At 43.1% G+C, this 17,961-nt stretch overlaps 1 protein-coding gene across 4 annotated transcripts in view; it reads left to right on the top strand.

Annotated features, from left to right (window-relative positions):
• Positions 1-17,961, top strand: part of LOC122790442 (discoidin domain-containing receptor 2-like) — a 1,000,047-nt gene that overhangs the window by 960,752 nt on the left and 21,334 nt on the right. For all 4 annotated transcript variants that reach the window (XM_044057975.1, XM_044057974.1, XM_044057973.1 and 1 more), the window contains one exon: positions 17,515-17,664. In XM_044057975.1, the coding sequence (XP_043913910.1) occupies positions 17,515-17,664 (150 nt within the window). The remainder of the gene's footprint in view (positions 1-17,514; positions 17,665-17,961) is intronic.

The following is a 17,961-nucleotide window of genomic DNA, read 5'->3' as shown; positions in this document are numbered from 1 at the left end:
TCAGCAGTCGTACCTCTGTTGTCCGTCTGCATGGGTGTCATGAATTTTGCCACTTCTGTCTTAAGAAGTGTGAAGTTGGCTTTGGAGAAGTTTTTTACAGTGGTTTCCCTAATTGGGGGTGGGGGTGGGATGTGGATGTCTAGGGTGATTAGCTTGTGGTCGGATCTGACCGAGGAATTGACCTCTGGTGTGGAACACCGGTTGCCCATTTTGGTAATGACCAGGTTTAGGATATTGCTGCCCCTGGTGGGGGTGTGAATAAGTTGATCCAAGGCATTGGAATTTATGAATTCCATAAAACGTTGAGCAAAAGAGTTGGTACATGAGTAGTTTTCCCAGTTAATGATGGGGTAGTTGAAATCGCCCATTATTAAGGTGTTGGGTTGTACCCTAATACTTTTCAATGTATCAAGAAATGAGGAGTAGGAATCCTGGGGCATGGTGGAGGGTCTGTAGCAAGCTACAATTTGGATTGCGGTCTTGCCCAGAGTTAGTTGCACTTGGATAATCTCAGATGCATTATGCTGTGCAACTAACCTGGAGGTGTGGATATCCTTAATGAATATGGACACGCCTCCACCTTTAGTGCTTCATTCCGGGTTAGGTGGCCAAAAGGTGTGGTATGAATTATAGCCTGGTAATGCAGGGGTGCTCTCTGGAGCTTTGAACCGGGTCTCTGTCACTGCACAGATTCTTTCCTCTGGCTTCATTTTTGATTTGGATAAGGAAGTATATACATCTTCATTAGATAAAATGAGAAGAACATCATTCCTTTCCTGTTTTGAGATGGAGTGAAAGTTAGGAACTGAGTCGTAGTACACGATTATAGTCTGTCGTAATACCTTTGCTCATAGCAGCATTTATTAGCCAGGTTTGGTGGAAGACCTTTGACAAAATAAGCTGGTTCAGGCTAAACCTTGTAACATCTCATATAGTACAGATGGTATGATTCACTGCTTGCTAAGTTCTATATATAGAATTATGCTTTCTACTTTTTGAGTATTAAGCCATCTGTCAAGTGTTTTGTGATATGCTCAGAATCATGTCATATGCATTTCTAAAGGAAAAAATGAAATGTGGTGTTTTTTAATGAATTTATACACTGTATATCATTTGATTTGAATTACATGTGACAGTTCAGGAGAGTAGTTTTACTGAATGTCTCCTGGGTCATGGCTGAAAAGGGTTCTTTTGACTGGTGTACTTGCCCAGAAAAGATAGGTGCACTTGGCTTCTCTTGAGAAAGTAGTTTGTTTTCCTTCCCCAGCTGTTTCTTTAGAGGCTAAGGTACTGCAGTACTGTACTTGTGTTTGCATCATGCTTTTGTTATATTTGTTTGCATTTGTTTACACGTGGTGACCCACTAATCCAGTGTGAATCTGTTTCAGATATAGCCTGCGGATCCCAAAGGAGTATAAATATACATTTTATTACATGTTCAGTAAAGGCACATTTGAGAAATAGACAAAGGTAGAGATCTCAGAAATAAAATGACTTGGGTGCATTTCCAGTAGCCTAGATGTACTACACTTTTATATAAATGTTTTTGGTGTACAAGTATTCTTTTGTTATGAGGGCAGATAAGTTTGAGACTAATAGTGATGATATGAGGAGGGAAGAGGATGGATTGCTATTTTAGGGTGTGTAAAGAGCTGCATTTTGATTGCTCATAGAGCAAGTCCAGTAACTGGATTCTGAATATTATATGATGTTAATGTGCATAGAAAGTTATCCCAGGTTTTATGGGCCTAGTACTGAAAAGGAGTGATCACTGCAATACAGATTGAGAGTCTTGGAACAGGAACTTCACCAGAGTGTGATAGATGGTTGTCTGTATTTGTCTACCAGCTCAAGTATGTAAAGGATTCCAGTTTAAGTAGCTTGAAAAAGAAGTTATGTCCAAGAAAATTCAAATCTTTTTTAATAGTCAATAAACAAATTGCAGTACTTTACTATGGTTAATATGAGGACCAGGGTGATAAACCAACATATTTTTTGGCTACCTATTACAAAAGTAGAGTTTTTTGAAGAGATGCAGTCAGTTGCTTATAGTCCAAACTAAACGTATGCTCTTTTTAGTAAATTCTGTACCATTTTCTTTTGGGGGGGGGGGGGTCTGTCTAATAATGAAAGACAATTTTCTTGTCAAAAAAGTAGTGCATTGATGATGGATTTTAATTGATATAATATATTTAAACAGTGATCTAGCCAGAGTCCAAAATGCCTAGTATAGGTTGCAGTTCTAGTGGGATGTCTTAAAGGGCCGTGGTAGACCAGAGTGGGATAGTAGTTATGTTGATGGCTGTCACTCAAAAATTGTGGAAGGGGTTTTGTTAAGATTATGTGGCAGGCTTATTTGGGTGATCCAGTTTATTACACTGTTGAGGTCAATTTCTAGAGTGTGGTTTATGGTGTGGGGTTTGCATGTGAATGCTTCAAAGCTGGGAGCAGTAATCCTATGTTTTTAAAGCTGTAATAGTTCCTACAGAATGTTTTACAGAATGAATAACTGCTTCATATTGTGTCAGTTGAACAGACAGGGTAAACTGAAGTTCCTTTGCAGGGAAGCATTTTGGGTCAAGGATTGGATGCTTCTTGTGCCATGACTTAACACAGTGACTGAAGTGAAGGGCTGCTTAGAAGGCACACCAAGACATCACTCAGATCAAGTCCTGAAATTCCCTTTGAGTCACATGATTGTCAAGGAATAAACTCATTGTTTAGTAAAATGCAATCCTCTTTTGGTCTTCCTATATCTGACGAAAAGGGAAGGGACTGGGTAGTTGACACATTTTCCTTGCAATAGCAGTGCCTGTTTTTATGATTGTATTCTTCCCCTTTCCACCTGCCGTTATCAGCTACTGAATTTCTGGATTAAATAACCCAGGCTTAGCATGGCCACACCAAAGTGCCACACAGTAGCTTAGTTTCTGGCCATGGAGTCCTCAAAAGTAGTTGAGTCATATAGGTTTTCTCCTCTTCTCCTGCCAACCAACCTTTGCCTTTGTGGTCTGGCTTCTTTGGTAGATCAGATTCCCTATTTGGGTATATCACAGACATTTTTACTGGGGCTTAAAAGCCTTTGTTCATGTTAGGTGGGCAGAGCAATAGTGTTATTAGATCTGGAGTCAGGAACGCTGCTTGGAACTTGATAGTATCTGGTACAATTTAACTTGACCTTATTTTGAGATTAGCTACTTTGTGATAACAATGCATGTTGACTTTCATGTAATGACTGAGGATGAACCAGTAGCTCAGCTTAGGTTGACAAAGCAGTTTCTGATTGGGACGCTTCTTCGCAGTACCACCAACTAAACTGCATCCCTACTTGAGACCTAAAGCTTATGGCTGGAAAAAGGTTTCCTCCCATATTTTGAGATGTGTGATACTCCCACCACCACCAAGTTTGTGTGCTAAAAAAACTTCTCTCTAATACTAATTATTTCTTATATTTCATCACATGGCTGCTGAGGAACTCTGTGAGATTGTTCTGTCTTCTCAAATGTTGCAGCAAGGAATCCAACTATCCTTTGCTCTATTCCCCTTATTATCCAAAGTCAGTTAAATCTAAGTCACTGTGAGCCACGTGCTCTAGTGAGCTAAACCTCGCCACAACAATAAATAGAACATGCTGGAGGGATAGATTCCTGTCACAGAGACTCCCCATGCTTTGGAACAAAATTCCAAATTATATCAGGCAGAGCCCCTCACTAACACTCTTCAAGAGAAACCTTGACAAGTGGATGGGTAACAGAAAATATACCCCTGGGATCACTTCATTGGCTCTGCTTGACAGAGGATCAGTTAATTAATCAATGGGGCGGCGAAAGCTGACACACTCTGGCTAGGCTTATAAATGCCCTTGGGCAGATAGCCTAGTACCTACCTATGAACCTATTATCCTTCACTCTATTCCCTTACCATCCTACTTTCCTTCGTGTGTTCCTTCTTTAGTGTTCTGCTTTATATTTTCTTATAAAGTCTTTAGAACTGTATGCAGTATTCCAACTGTTATCAGTGCCTACCAAAATTATTTTATCACCTTCTCCTCTCTAAATTCCACCTCAGTGTTTGGTTTCCTTTTCCACAACCAGTCTTACTCTGTAATCCTTAAGTCCATATCTTACCTGTCGTACACCTGCAGTTGCATTGTGTATATCCCTTGACTGTTGGTCCTTGTGTACAGTGGTATGCACCTGGAAAGGCTGAAGTGAAAATACTGTCACCTAGGCCATGCGTCTAGTCTTCTTAGGTCCAGCTTCAGTCACACACTTCCCTCAGTCTTTTACTGTCCTGTCAGTCTTGGCCTCATAATTAAGGAGGCTGATCCAGCTTTTAATCCATGTGTGAAGCCAGAGGTCTGTGCACTAAAGGCTGAATCCAGGACTGACCCATATTGAACAGTACATGTGACTGTTTCCCCTGGAGGGGTCCCTTCTTTTGTTTACTGTTATGTATAACCCTGTACCTTCGTGGTTACTTAATTTCCAAATCCTGACACCATATTCTCTCCACCACTACACCTTGGGTTATTTATTTCTTCTGAGTCAGACCATCCCCTCTGCTAAGACAAATCGGAGCTGGGTGATTTAAGACTGTAGCAGAGTACCTTCAGAGGCATTATGGGTAGTTGAGGAACAGCACACACTATCCTGCTGAAGCCTGCTTAATCTCCCCCTGTGCATCCTTAATAACTAGGGTGTGGACATGTGATTACACTATTTTTTACACACATTCCTCTAAGTACAACCTTGTATGAAAGAACAATACCCAAAATGTAGGAAGCAAAGCTCTGCACCTGTATCGGATCTTTCCTTCATACTCTGAGCACTATTTATTTATTGACAATTGGGGACCAGGAAAGTTTGACTGGGTCATGAACTCATTTTCAGTGGAGGCGTGGGGAGAAAAGCTCCAATACAACAAGTACAGACAGTAGAAGATTGTACAATTCTAGTGGAACATTAGCATGCATTTCCAGAACAGTTCCAGAAAACTAAAGATTTTTTTTGCAAAATAAAATTAGGGTCAAAACATAAATTCACATGAATTAAGGTAAAGCAAACTTTTCCTTGCAAAGAAGCACATAGAAAGGCAATAGGTTTGAGAGACCCCTGTCGAAAGCTGGAATCATTTGGCAGATATCCAGTGTGAAGATACCACTTCCTCTGATCCCCTGATTATTGACACTCCTGGCATAGCTGAGGTAGGTAAAACCTTACAAGGACTTTATATTCACTTTATTCTAATTAATCTTTCTTTCCACCAGTAGGGTACACTGAAATGGTGTAGTCTGCACTTTTAGTATTGCTGTACCTTTGTCCTACCAGTTGGCTTAGTTAAAAGTATGATCATCTCATTTTGATAGTTGTGGATAGTGCTAGTGAAAGAATGCTTGAATAATAAGTGGACACACAAACCACCAGTAAGAAATACTGATGGCAGTTAAGCACTGTGAGCCTAGGATGGCTGATAGACCTTGGTTAATCAAAGGAGAAAATGCACAGTTTAAGCTGGCTGGGTATTCTTCAGTAATAGGTTCATAGGTTGGTACTAGGCTATCTGCCCTAGGGCATGTACAAGCCTAGCCATAACAATTCCCTGGATATTTCTTCCCATAATATTTACTTCTTTGGATCCCTGTTTAGCAGGGCGACTGACATGATCCCCAGGGTGAATTTCCTCTCCCCCATCCAATCATCAAGGTTCCTTTTGAAGAGGGCCAATGAGGCGCTCTGCTTGACATGTATGGGCAGTCTATCCCAGAGTATGGGGAGTCTCTGGATTAGGAACCTATCCCTTCATCATGTTTTGTTCATTGTGATGACCAGGTTTAGATCCCTGGAGCATGTGGCTCTGAGGGATTGGGATTTCTTTAAGTGAAGCATGTCCAACAGCTCAGGGTTTGACATGGCCTTGTATGTTAAGCAGAGATCGCTTCTGAGTAGATGATATGCCACAGAGTATAGCTGGAGTTTTTTTAGACGGTCAGAATATGGCATCTGCTTTAGGCCTGTGATTCTTTTATTGAGGTATTTCTGTGGCCTTTCCAGCTGTTGCGGATGTCTTGTGAGGTACATACCAAACGGGACATTATACTCTATAATGGGTTTAATGAGGGATGAGTACAGTGGGACAATGACCTCCTTTTTTCTGGATGAAAAGCCCTTAGTGATGAGGTGTGCCACATAGAAGGATTTCCTGACTGTTGTGGCGATGTGGTTGTCGAAAGTGAGACCACTGTCCACCTGTGTCCCTAAGTCTCTTATCACACTTTCGATGTTTAGTTTTCTACCACCTATGTGGTAATTCATGGGTACATGTTTTTTTCCAAAGGGGATAACTATACATTTCTTGGTATTAAGCTTGAGCCCATGGCTCTGGCACCAGGCATCTGTTTCTGTAAGGCCCTTTTGTAGAATATCCACATCATTTGGGGATTCAGTAATGACTCCCAGTTTGCAGTCATCTACGAACTTTGTTAGCCAGAGTCCCTTGTTGTTGGTCTGTACTTCAGGGAAGTAGATGCCAAACAAGAGTGGTCCCAGGACTGAACCCCGAGTTACTCCACTTGTCACTTATCTGGAGCGGGATTTGGAGTCGACTACTTTTACAGTCTGGGTTCTGTCAGTAAGCCAGTTGGCAACCCATCGAGTGACGTAGGGATTTATGCCCAGCTTAGTAAGTTTATATGATTCCAGAGTAGGGGATGGTGTTGAAGGCCTTGGCAAGGTCCAGATAGGCTGTGTAGACCGCCTTACTCTCGCCCACAGCTCTGGAGACTGATTCAAAGAAGTCAATCAGATTCAGGAAATAAGATCGGCCCTTCACAAACCCAAACTGGGTGGGGTCCAGTGTTTGAAGGTTGCCAATGTCTTTGTTTATAAGTTGCATGATAATGCCATTCCATGCCCTTGCAGATCAGGCTCGTCAGACTGATGGGATGGTAGTTCCCTGGATCCAAGGCGGATCCCCCCTTGTGGAGTGGGATAACTATAGCTGTGTGCCACTCAGTGGGCACAAAGCCTGAGGCGAGGCTATGATTAAACATGACACTTAGGTGAGGTGCCAGTTCATTTTGTAGTTCGTGTAGTACACAGCCTGGGATGTCATCTGGTCTCATGGATGCTGTATTCTTAGCTTTGGAGAGTGCGGTTTCTACCTGTGTTGCCGTGATTACCAGAATCTGGCAATCTTTTGGTATCGAGATGGGCCCTTTAGTGGGTGACAGGAGGGTGACGTTGACACTAAATCGATCTGCCAGGATATTGGCAATATCCTTGGGATCACTATATTTAATGCCATTCTGTTGTAGCTCAGAGCAGATCTGAGCATTGCCATTTAGATTCTTGACATAACTATAAAATGCCTTGTGGTGGTCTTTGGAATCTTTGGCAATTTTATTTTTGTAACTAGCTTTTAAGGATTTTATGAGGGATCTCAGCTTCTTACTGAGGCTGGTGAGGGAGGTTTTTGCATCCTGGGATTTTCCTCTTTTCTGCAACAGTTTCTTCTTTCTGTTGTATAGTTTGTTTATAGCAGGGGACCACCAGATTGGCTTCCTGTTTTTGGAGAAGCGCATCTTGGTTCTATTTGGGATGGCACGATTCATGCACGAGTGCATGTGCTTGTACAGTGCCTTAGTGTAGGATTCTGCAGTCGAACTTTCAGATCCCATCTGCATGGGTGTCGTGAAGTTTGACACTTCTGACTTCAGTAGCATTGAAGCTGGCTTTGGAGAAGGTTTTTAAGGAGGTTTTCTTACTGGGGGATGGGGGTGGGATGTGGATGTCAAGGGTGATTTGCTTATGGTCAGACCTGACCAATGAGGGGGTGACCACTGGTGTGGAGCATCTATCTCCCATGTTGGTAATGACCAGGTCTAGGATATTGAAGCCCCTGGTGGGACAATGGATTAGTTGATCCGGGGCATTGGAATTTATGAATTCCAATAACCATTGGGAAAAGGAGTTGGTACCCGAGTAGTTTCCCAGTTAATGGCAGGGTAGTTAAAATCACCCAGTATTAGGGTGTTTGGTTGTATCTTAATATTTTCCAGTATGTTCAGAAAGGTGTAGTGAGAATCTTGGGGCATGGTGGGGGATCTGTAGCAAGCTACAATTTTGATTGCAGTCTTGCCTAGTGTTAGTTGCACCTTGAGAATTTAAGATGCATTGTGTTTGGCAACTAGCCTGGAGGTATGAATATCCTTGGTGAATATGGACACTCCTCCACCTTTAGTGTTTCGGTCTTGGTTTTGTGGCCGAAAAGTGTGGTAAGAGTTGTAGCCTGGTATTGCAGAGGTGCTTTCTGGAGCCTTGAACCAGGTCTCAGTTACTGCACAGATATCGATGTTCTCCATTTTTAGAAGTGGCTCGAGAGAGTGCATTTTGAGGTTTAGACTTCTAGCATTGAGTAGCATTACCTTCAGATTTTGCATGCTTGTATCTGTGACGGTGGTGGTTTTATCCTTTGAACCTTGCCTAAAAAAGGCACTATAGGGGTGGCAAGAGCTTTAGCCAGTAACCTGAATCCCAGGGGTGACAGGTGCAGACCATCTCTGGCAAAGCATCATGGTGTGTCGATCATGTTTTCCCAGGCAGACAGATACTGGATCCCCTTTGAATGACACCAGGAGCTTGGCCAATTGTTGAAGTCGTTCATTTTGGCCTTATACTGTGGTATCATTCTGGCAGGATGCTACTCAGGGCTAGGGTCATACCTACCTGGGCCACATGATCCAAGAGCACTTCCATGTCTCTCTTCATGTAGTCCAGGGGGGTACATCTCAAGTCATTCACTCCAGCATGGACAATGACAGAGTCATATTTGTATTTGTTGTGGAGTGACTTGAGTGCATGCATTATGTGGCGGATCCTGGCACCCGACAGGCAGCTGACTGTAATTTTCTCCTTGTTCAGCCTGGTGAGTGGGACATCAGTGTGCCTGACTATAGAGTCACCTATGACTAAAGTGTTGAGTACATTGTCTTGCCTTATGGGCTGTTGTTGGGTGGCACACTGATGTTGTGAGCTAAGTGTCACTTTGGTTGTGACTGGTATTTGCATTTCAGCTTCGGAGGTCCTTATTGCTTGGGCAGGTTAATGTTAAGGGCCTCCGCAGATGTGGGTTTAGTGTTGCTATGTGTGGGTGTTGATGGTGTGGGTTTTGAAGGGCTATGAGTTGCTTGAGGTGTAGTGCAGGTGTTAACCTTCTCCTCTTGACATTCTAGCACAATCTTGGCCGGAGGGAGCTTTGCTTCCAGTTTGGCTATGTAAGTGTATCTCTCGCAGGTTGTAATGTTGGGTGGTAGGAGGAGAGGATTGTCTGTGTACATGAGGCATTTGCCGCACTGCCCCAGTATGCCCAGATTCACCAGGTGGACAGGAGAAATCATCGGAAGCTGACCCTTGGACATGCCTGTTTAGGTGCTTTTTTTGTAAAGTTTAAGAGCTGTTTTCCTTTACCTTTGCAAGGTACTTTGCAATTATAGGATGTTTAGTACCTACGATTAATTTCTCCTTATTGATAAGGAGAGTTGAGTGCTTGTATCAGTTTCAGGCTTCCTATTGCTTTCCAGCAGGTTCTAGAGCAAGTAAGTAGTCACAGGTTCAGATTTTAGTGCTACTACTGAGAAACCAGCTAGTTCTAAGGGAAAATTTGAAGAGCAGACTTTCTGGCACCTGGAATAGTTTAACTGTAGCTTCGCAGTGCTGCACGATGCGAAAAATGTGCAAACACACGCGTTTTTAAGCCAGAAAGTTGAAAGGGATAGAAATCAGCCCAAAAAGGCTAATAAAATTACAATTTCAGAGCTGGAAACCCCTCCTCTAGCGTTAGATAGGCAGTACAATGCTCACCACTCCCACTGGTAAACATAGGACTTCCCTCTACCACAGCAAGGTCTGGAAAGCTCTGAACACAGAAAATAAAGTCCTGAGACAGGCAAAGCCTGGGATATGGACTATACTGGCTAGGAAAGGTGGGAAACGAGCAGTATAGCAGTACTATGTTTTACAATAGAGTGCTCCTCTAGACTGTTGACAGAAACATCTGCAAATAGGTAGATACTATCTTTGCAGTGGTGAAGAGCTAAAAAATCATGTTAAGCTGCTGATAGTGGCATTAGACTTTGGATCTGTCCATTACGAGTTGAGCTACTATAACCATAACTGGACCATAGGTTCAGGCATTGTTAAAATAGAGGATAAAGAAGAGGACTTGTATCTATTTTGTTAAAGCTGAGGAGGTATTAAAGAAAATGGAGGAAAAGGCTAAATCAATGCAAACAGTGAAAGATTTTCTACAGGTGCAACCTCCACGTTTCAGTAGAAATTGGCCTTCCAGAAATTGGTCCTTTCCAGCCACGGACAGATCCCAAAGAGGTAGATACAGGCTCCCGAGGGGCAGAGGGCAATCTCAAGGATCGTTTAGAGGCAGACAATGGCAAGCTCCTCCACAAAGAGGTGGTGAGGATAGTTCGCAGCCATTCAGAAAGCAAACCCAATGACTTTCCCCTTTGCATGCCAAGCAAGGCTCAAATGGCAGCACCCTTAGGCGGAAAACTGGCATTATTTTCAAAAAATTGGCATATTGTCACAAAAGACAAATGGATCCTGGACATTATAAACAGAGGCTACAGATTCCATTTTCACACCCTTCCAAAAATGAGAGGCATGCCAAACCTGCCACACAATCAATGGGCAGAGGCACAAAGACAAATTTCAGATCTCATGGACATGAAAGCTATTCAAGAGGTATCTACTCAAGAACAAAGTCAAGGTTTTTATTCCAGACTATTCCTGGTACCAAGGAAGGGAAAAGATTGGAGACCTATTTTGGACCTATCCATCCTAAACACATTTTTACTCGTGCCAAAATTCAAGATGCTCACATTACAGCAGCTTCTTCCCATGCTGGGCAAGGAGTCTTGGCTGGTAACATTGGACCTCAAGGAGGCATACCTGCATGTCCCAATCAGACAAAATTGCAGAAGATACCTCAAATTTCTTGCAGGTTCAACCCATTATCAATTCTCTGCATTGTCCTTTGGCTTATCTACTGCGCCCAGAGTATTCACGAAATGCCTGGCATCAGTAATTGCCTACTGCAGACTTCAAGGGATACAAATATACCCATATTTGGACGACTGCCTGATCCAAGCGGACAGCAAGCACATACTTCTGAAACATCTGGCTTTTGTAATAATGTTGTTGAATTCTCTGGGATACACAGTCAACAAAAAGAAATCAAGGCTAATACCCTCTCAGAAAATAATTTTCCTGGGTGCCAACTTGGACACAAACACCCAGATGGCCTACCTCACGCTAGAGAAACAGGGTCAACTAACTCAATACTTCAGAAAACTAGCAAATTTCACCAGGCTTACTGCAAGGAAAATCCTGCAGGCTCTGGAATTCATGGCATCTTGCATCCTACTAATCCCATGTGCAAAGCTGCATACGAGGAGACTTCAATGGTACCTGAAAAACCTATGGTCTCAACACAGCCACAGTTTGGAAACAATAATACCACTAATTCCATGTCTTCAAAAGGAATTTCTGTGGTGGGCTCAAGCATGCCAGACAAACACAGGTCTCCCATTCTGCAAGCCTCAAGCAAATCAAGTCATCACAACAGACGCCTCGGACTACGCCTGGGGGGTGCACATGACAGATCGGTGCATTCAGGGCAAATGGTCCCAAAAAGAAAAGCACCTTCATATTAATCAAAAGGAAATGCTAGCAGTAATAAACGCTATTATAGCTTTCAAAGACTTTCTGCATCCAGGTCAACTATTGATAAGGACAGACAACACCACAGTAATGTGGTACATAAACAAACAGGGAGGAACCCATTCATACCCCCTATGCAGGCTGGCCATGTCACTTTGGAACATGGCTCTGGAATTACAAATCGAACTTCAAGCACAGTACTTGCCAGGCAAGGAAAACATGCTGGCAGACAACCTAAGCAGAAATATGACAGATCCACACGAATGGAAGTTGCATCCTCAAGTTTTTACAGAGATAATTCAAGCATGGGGAAGGCCAGACATAGATTTCTTTGCCTCCCACAAAAATCACCAATTGACAAAATTCTGCTCAAGGACTTTTCATCCACAGGCCTGGAGAGTGGACGCTCTCTCTTTCAGTTGGACAACAATGACAGTTTATGCCTTTCCACCTCTTCCTCTGCTGTCCAAAGTTCTATTAAAAACCAGAGCAGACAGACCAAAGATGATTCTCATTGCTCCAGACTGGCCAAGACAGCACTGGTACCCACTCCTGAGGAGCCTGACGCATTCCCCACCATGGACCCTACCTCTAATGCCTCTTCTTCTGACTCAGCACAGCTTCAAAACTCTTCACAGTTAGCTGAAAACACTCAATCTGGCTGCATGGAAGATTCCTTAACTTCACAACAGACCCTACTCTCCAAGGGGGTGCAGGATGTCATTTTGGAGGCCAGAAGGCCGTCTACTAGAAAAGCTTACTCCGCAAAATGGAAACGGTTTTGTGCCTGGAATGAGAAAAAGGGCCAGAATCCTGGAAAACTGAATTTACCTCAAATATTACAGTATCTAGCTGAGCTGCTAAGCAGTGGGCTTTCATTCTCCTCCATCAAAATCCATGCCTCAGCCATTTCTGCAGAATACAACACTGATCCACCTTTATTCTCTCACCCCCTCTTAAGAGTTTCTCAGAGGGGCTAAGAATATAAAACCCCCAAGGAAACAACCAATACCTGCTTGCGACCTCAATTTCATTCTAGAAAAGCTGACCTTGCCTCCTTTTGAGCCAGCTGCCTCAACAGATTTGCAATATTTGTCCTGGAAAACAGCCTTCCTTCTGGCTATCACCTCAGCTCACAGGGTATCTGAACTACAAGCCCTCATGGCTGTGCAGCCTTTCATCATTTTCCATCAGGACAGAGTTTCCTTACGAACCAACCCGTCCTTTATGCCAAAGGTGGTATCCAGGGTAGCTTTGAATCAGGCTATCCACTTACCTACCTTTTACCCTAATCCTCAAAACAAAGGGGAGAGACTACTACATTCCTTGGACATCCACAGACAGCTACGTTATTATTTGGACAGAACAAAGCCTTTCAGAAAATCAGAACAACTCTTTGTGTCCTATGCTATAGGAGCTCAAGGGAAGCCAATTTCCAAACAGACAATCTCAAAATGGATAGCCCACTGCATACGCTTTTGTTACTCTTTTCATGGTAAAACTGTACCTGCAGGCATCAGATCTCACTCCACAAGGGCCACAGCTACCTCTGCAGCTTTCCTCAGAGGAGTTCCTACCAAAGATATTTTGGAAGCAGCCACTTGGAGTTCTGTACATACCTTCTCCAAGCACTACCACCTACCATTATACTCCAAAACTAGAGCAGGCTTTGCCACTGCAGTCTTGCAGGGCATCCTGGCTCCTCCTAGTTCCACTTAGTGCCTACCACCCCTTTCTTAGCTTTGGGATTCTACCCATCTGTTATGACTGCAGCTGTATGCACGATGAACATAGTACAGTTTTGTACCTACCATAAATGTAGATGTTCGAGTGCTAATACAGCTGCAGTCCAGGTTTCCCTCCTCCTTCCTCTTGGGAGGCTTATTGGCTAACACCTCCTCATACAACCTGATTGGGGTATTCATTTATGATGTATTTGCTTGCAACTACTGTATTTTGATTATATTGCATTGCTTTATTACACAAATTTATGTATTGCCTTCCTTCTGGGGCACCTGACATCTGGAGCAAGAAAAACTGAAGAAAATGGCGTTGGCTGGTTCCTTTATACCCCTGTCGCAGTGACGTCAGGGAAGAAGCGACGACAACCAACGCCGGACCTAGACTTTGGAATTCGGCCGACCGAGGACCCGCCTGACGGCAGGAGAATCCATCTGTTATGACTGCAGCTGTATTAGCACTCGAACATCTACATTTATGGTAGGTACAAAACTGTACTATCTGGGCATTACCATTTAGATTCTTGACATAACTATAAAATGCCTTGTGGTGGTCTTTGGAATCTTTGGCAATTTTATTTTCGTAACTAGCTTTTAAGGATTTTATGAGGGATCTCAGCTTCTTACTGAGGCTGGTGAGGGAGGTTTTTGCATCCTGGGATTTTCCTCTTTTCTGCAACAGTTTCTTCTTTCTGTTGTATAGTTTGTTTATAGCAGGGGACCACCAGATTGGCTTCCTGTTTTTGGAGAAGCGCATCTTGGTTCTATTTGGGATGGCACGATTCATGCACGAGTGGATGTGCTCGTACAGTGCCTTAGTGTAGGATTCTGCAGTCGTACTTTCAGATCCCGTCTGCATGGGTGTCGTGAAGTTTGACACTTCTGACTTCAGTAGCATTGAAGCTGGCTTTGGAGAAGTTTTTTAAGGAGGTTTCCTTACTTGGGGATGGGGGTGGGATGTGGATGTCAAGGGTGATTTGCTTATGGACAGACCTGACCAATGAGGGGGTGACCACTGGTATGGAGCATCTATCTCCCATGTTGGTAATGACCAGGTCTAGGATATTGGAGCCCCTGGTGGGACAATGGATTAGTTGATCCAGGGGGTTGGAATTTATGAATTCCAATAACCATTGGGAAAAGGAGTTGGTACCAGAGTAGTTTTCCCAGTTAATGGCAGGGTAGTTGAAATCACCCATTATTAGGGTGTTTGGTTGTATCTTAATATTTTCCAGTATGTTCAGAAAGGTGTAGTGAGAATCTTGGGGCATGGTGGGGGATCTGTAGCAAGCTACAATTTGGATTGCAGTCTTGCCTAGTGTTAGTTGCACCTGGAGAATTTAAGATGCATTGTGTTGGGCAACTAGCCTGGAGGTATGAATATCCTTGGTGAATATGGACACTCCTCCACCTTTAGTGTTTCGGTCTTGGTTTTGTGGCTGAAAAGTGTGGTAAGAGTTGTAGCCTGGTATTGCAGAGGTGCTCTCTGGAGCCTTGAACCAGGTCTCAGTTACTGCACAGATATCGATGTTCTCCATTTTTAGAAGTGGCTCGAGAGAGTGCATTTTGAGGTTTAGACTTCTAGCATTACCTTCAGATTTTGCATGCTTGTATCTGTTACGGTGGTGGTTTTATCCTTTCAACCTTGCCTAAAAAAGGCACTATAGGGGTGGCAAGAGCTTTAGCCAGTAACCTGAATCCCAGGGGTGACAGGGGCAGACCATTTCTGGCAAAGCATCGTGGTGTGTCGATCATGTCTTCCCAGGCAGACAGATACTGGATCCCCTTTGAATGACACCAGGAGCTTAGCCAATTGTTGAAGTCGTTCATTTTGTCCTTATACTGTGGTATCATTCTGGGCGAAGGCAGGATGCTACTCAGGGCTAGGGTCATACCTGCCTGGGCCACATGATCCAAGAGCACTTCCATGTCTCTCTTCATGTAGTCCAGGGAGGTACGTCTCAAGTCATTCACTCCAGCATGGACAATGACAGAGTCGTATTTGTATTTGTTGTGGAGTGACTTGAGTGCATGCATTATGTGGCGGATCCTGGCACCCGACAGGCAGCTGACTGTACTTTTCTCCTTGTTCAGCCTGGTGAGTGGGACATCAGTGTGCCTGACTATAGTGTCACCTATGACTAAAGTGTTGGGTACATTGTCTTGCCTTATGGGCTGTTGTTGGGTGGCACACTGATGTTGTGAGCTAAGTGTCACTTTGGTTGTGACTGGTGTTTGCGTTTCAGCTTCGGAGGTCCTTATTGCTTGGGCAGGTTAATGTTAAGGGCCTCCGCAGATGTGGGTTTAGTGTTGCTATGTGTGGGTGTTGATGGTGTGGGTTTTGAAGGCTATGAGTTGCTTGAGGTGTAGTGCAGGTGTTAACCTTCTCCTCTTGACTGTCTAGCACAATCTTGGCCGGAGAGAGCTTTACTTCCAGTTTGGCTATGTAAGTGCATCTCTCGCAGGTTGTAATGTTGGGTGATAGGAGGAGAGGATTGTCTGTGTACATGAGGCAGTTGCCACACTGCCCCAGTATGCCCAGATTCACCAGGTGGACAGGAGAACTCATCGGAAGCTGACCCTTGGACATGCCTGTTTAGGTGCTTTTTTTGTAAAGTTTAAGAGCTGTTTTCCCTTACCTTTGCAAGGTACTTTGCAATTATAGGATGTTTAGTGCCTAAGATTAATTTCTCCTTATTGACAAGGAGAGTTGAGCGCTTGTATCAGTTTCAGGCTTCCTAGTGCTTTCAAGCAGGTTCTAGAGCAAGTGCTAGTCACAGGGGTTCAGATTTTAGTGCTACTACTGAAAAAACAGCTAGTTCTAAGGGAAAATTTGAAGAGCAGACTTTCTGGCAGCTGGAATAGTTTAACTGTAGCTTCGCAGTGCTGCACGATGTGAAAAATGTGCAAACACAAGCGTTTCTAAGCCAGAAAGTTGAAAGGGATAGAAATCAGCCCAAAAAGGCTAATAAAATTACAATTTCAGAGCTGGAAACCCCTCCTCTAGCGTTAGATAGGCAGTACAATGCTCACCACTCCCACTGGTAAACATAGGACTTCCCTCTACCACAGCAAGGTCTGGAAAGCTCTGAACACAGAAAATAAAGTCCTGAGACAGGCAAAGCCTGGGATATGGACTATACTGGCTAGGAAATGTGGGAAACGAGCAGTATAGCAGTACTACGTTTTACAATAGAGTGCTCCTCTAGACTGTTGACAGGAACGTCTGCAAATAGGTAGATACTATCATTGCAGTGGTGAAGAGCTAAAAAATCATGTTAAGCTGCTGATAGTGGCATTAGACTTTGGATCTGTCCATTATAAGTTGAGCTACCATAACCAGAACTGGACCATAGGTTCAGGCATTGTTAAAATAGAGGATAAAGAAGAGGACTTGTATCTATTTTGTTAATGTGATTTACAAAAGCATATTATACTTAACCGTTATGTACAAGAGTGAAAGAAAGCTAGCAGTTTCTCTGTTTCCCAAAAAAAAAAAATTCTTTGCAAGAGCATCCTTTTTGTACCAGGTGGTGGGCAATTAAAAGCTTAACTCCATGTATGTTCTGCAGTGATACGGTTTAGATCTAGACAGCAGGCATAGATGTGTCATCATTGGGCATGATTTTCTGGCTACAGCACCCATGAAACCGAGATGAAAAATATGTAACTTAGAAAAAAATGATGATTTCTTTTGAAAGGGAATTGAGTAAACATGGCACAGGTTTTATTTTTCTAGCTGCCTTCAGTTTGGGAATTCCTGCATGAGCTAAATCCTCTTGAGGCTCGTTCTTAAAGAAGGGACCCTGTGCATTAGTTTAATTTCCTACAAATAACAAGAACTCAGTAGCAGCTTTTTCTGGTGAAACAAATACACATGTAAGTTATCCATGTAGGATTGTGTTTTTACTTGCAAAATATTAATTACTGAGCTTGCAAGCCTTTAATTTTGAGTAGAAATTTGTTGTTTGTTATCCTCACTTGATTTGTAAAGTTGTACTACACAATATGTTTTGCATTTTTTTCTTGACCTTCTACAGGGGAAGTTCACGACAGCCAGTGACGTCTGGGCTTTTGGTGTTGTCCTGTGGGAAATGTATACCCTCTGCAAAGAACAACCGTTCAGCCAGCTCTTAGATGAACAAGTAATTGAAAATACAGGAGAGTTCTTCCGAAACCAAGGGAGACAGGTACTAGACCAAACCAAAGCGGTTTGCACTGTTCTGCATCAGCATATTCTCTCCAGTTCGGCACTGTTTCAGCTACAGCTTCAGCTTTTACATTCATTTATGCATGTACAGACATCCTACATCTGATACCATAGTAGTAATAGTAGTAGGTAATGGCTACTAAGAGGTATTTACCTGAGAACCAGTTTTTAAACAATCTGTTTATGAGATTGTCTTTAAAATATATCTGTTTGTGCTCACCTTGTAGATAAGTAAGCCTTGTAGCAAACAGACAGAAATACAATTCTTTAAGTAGAC

The sequence above is a fragment of the Protopterus annectens genome, chromosome 16.part0 (genome assembly GCF_019279795.1).
Source record: "Protopterus annectens isolate FY-2018-M chromosome 16.part0, PAN1.0, whole genome shotgun sequence".
Lineage (NCBI taxonomy): Eukaryota > Metazoa > Chordata > Ceratodontiformes > Protopteridae > Protopterus > Protopterus annectens.
This window is presented reverse-complemented; position numbering and strand designations above follow the sequence as displayed.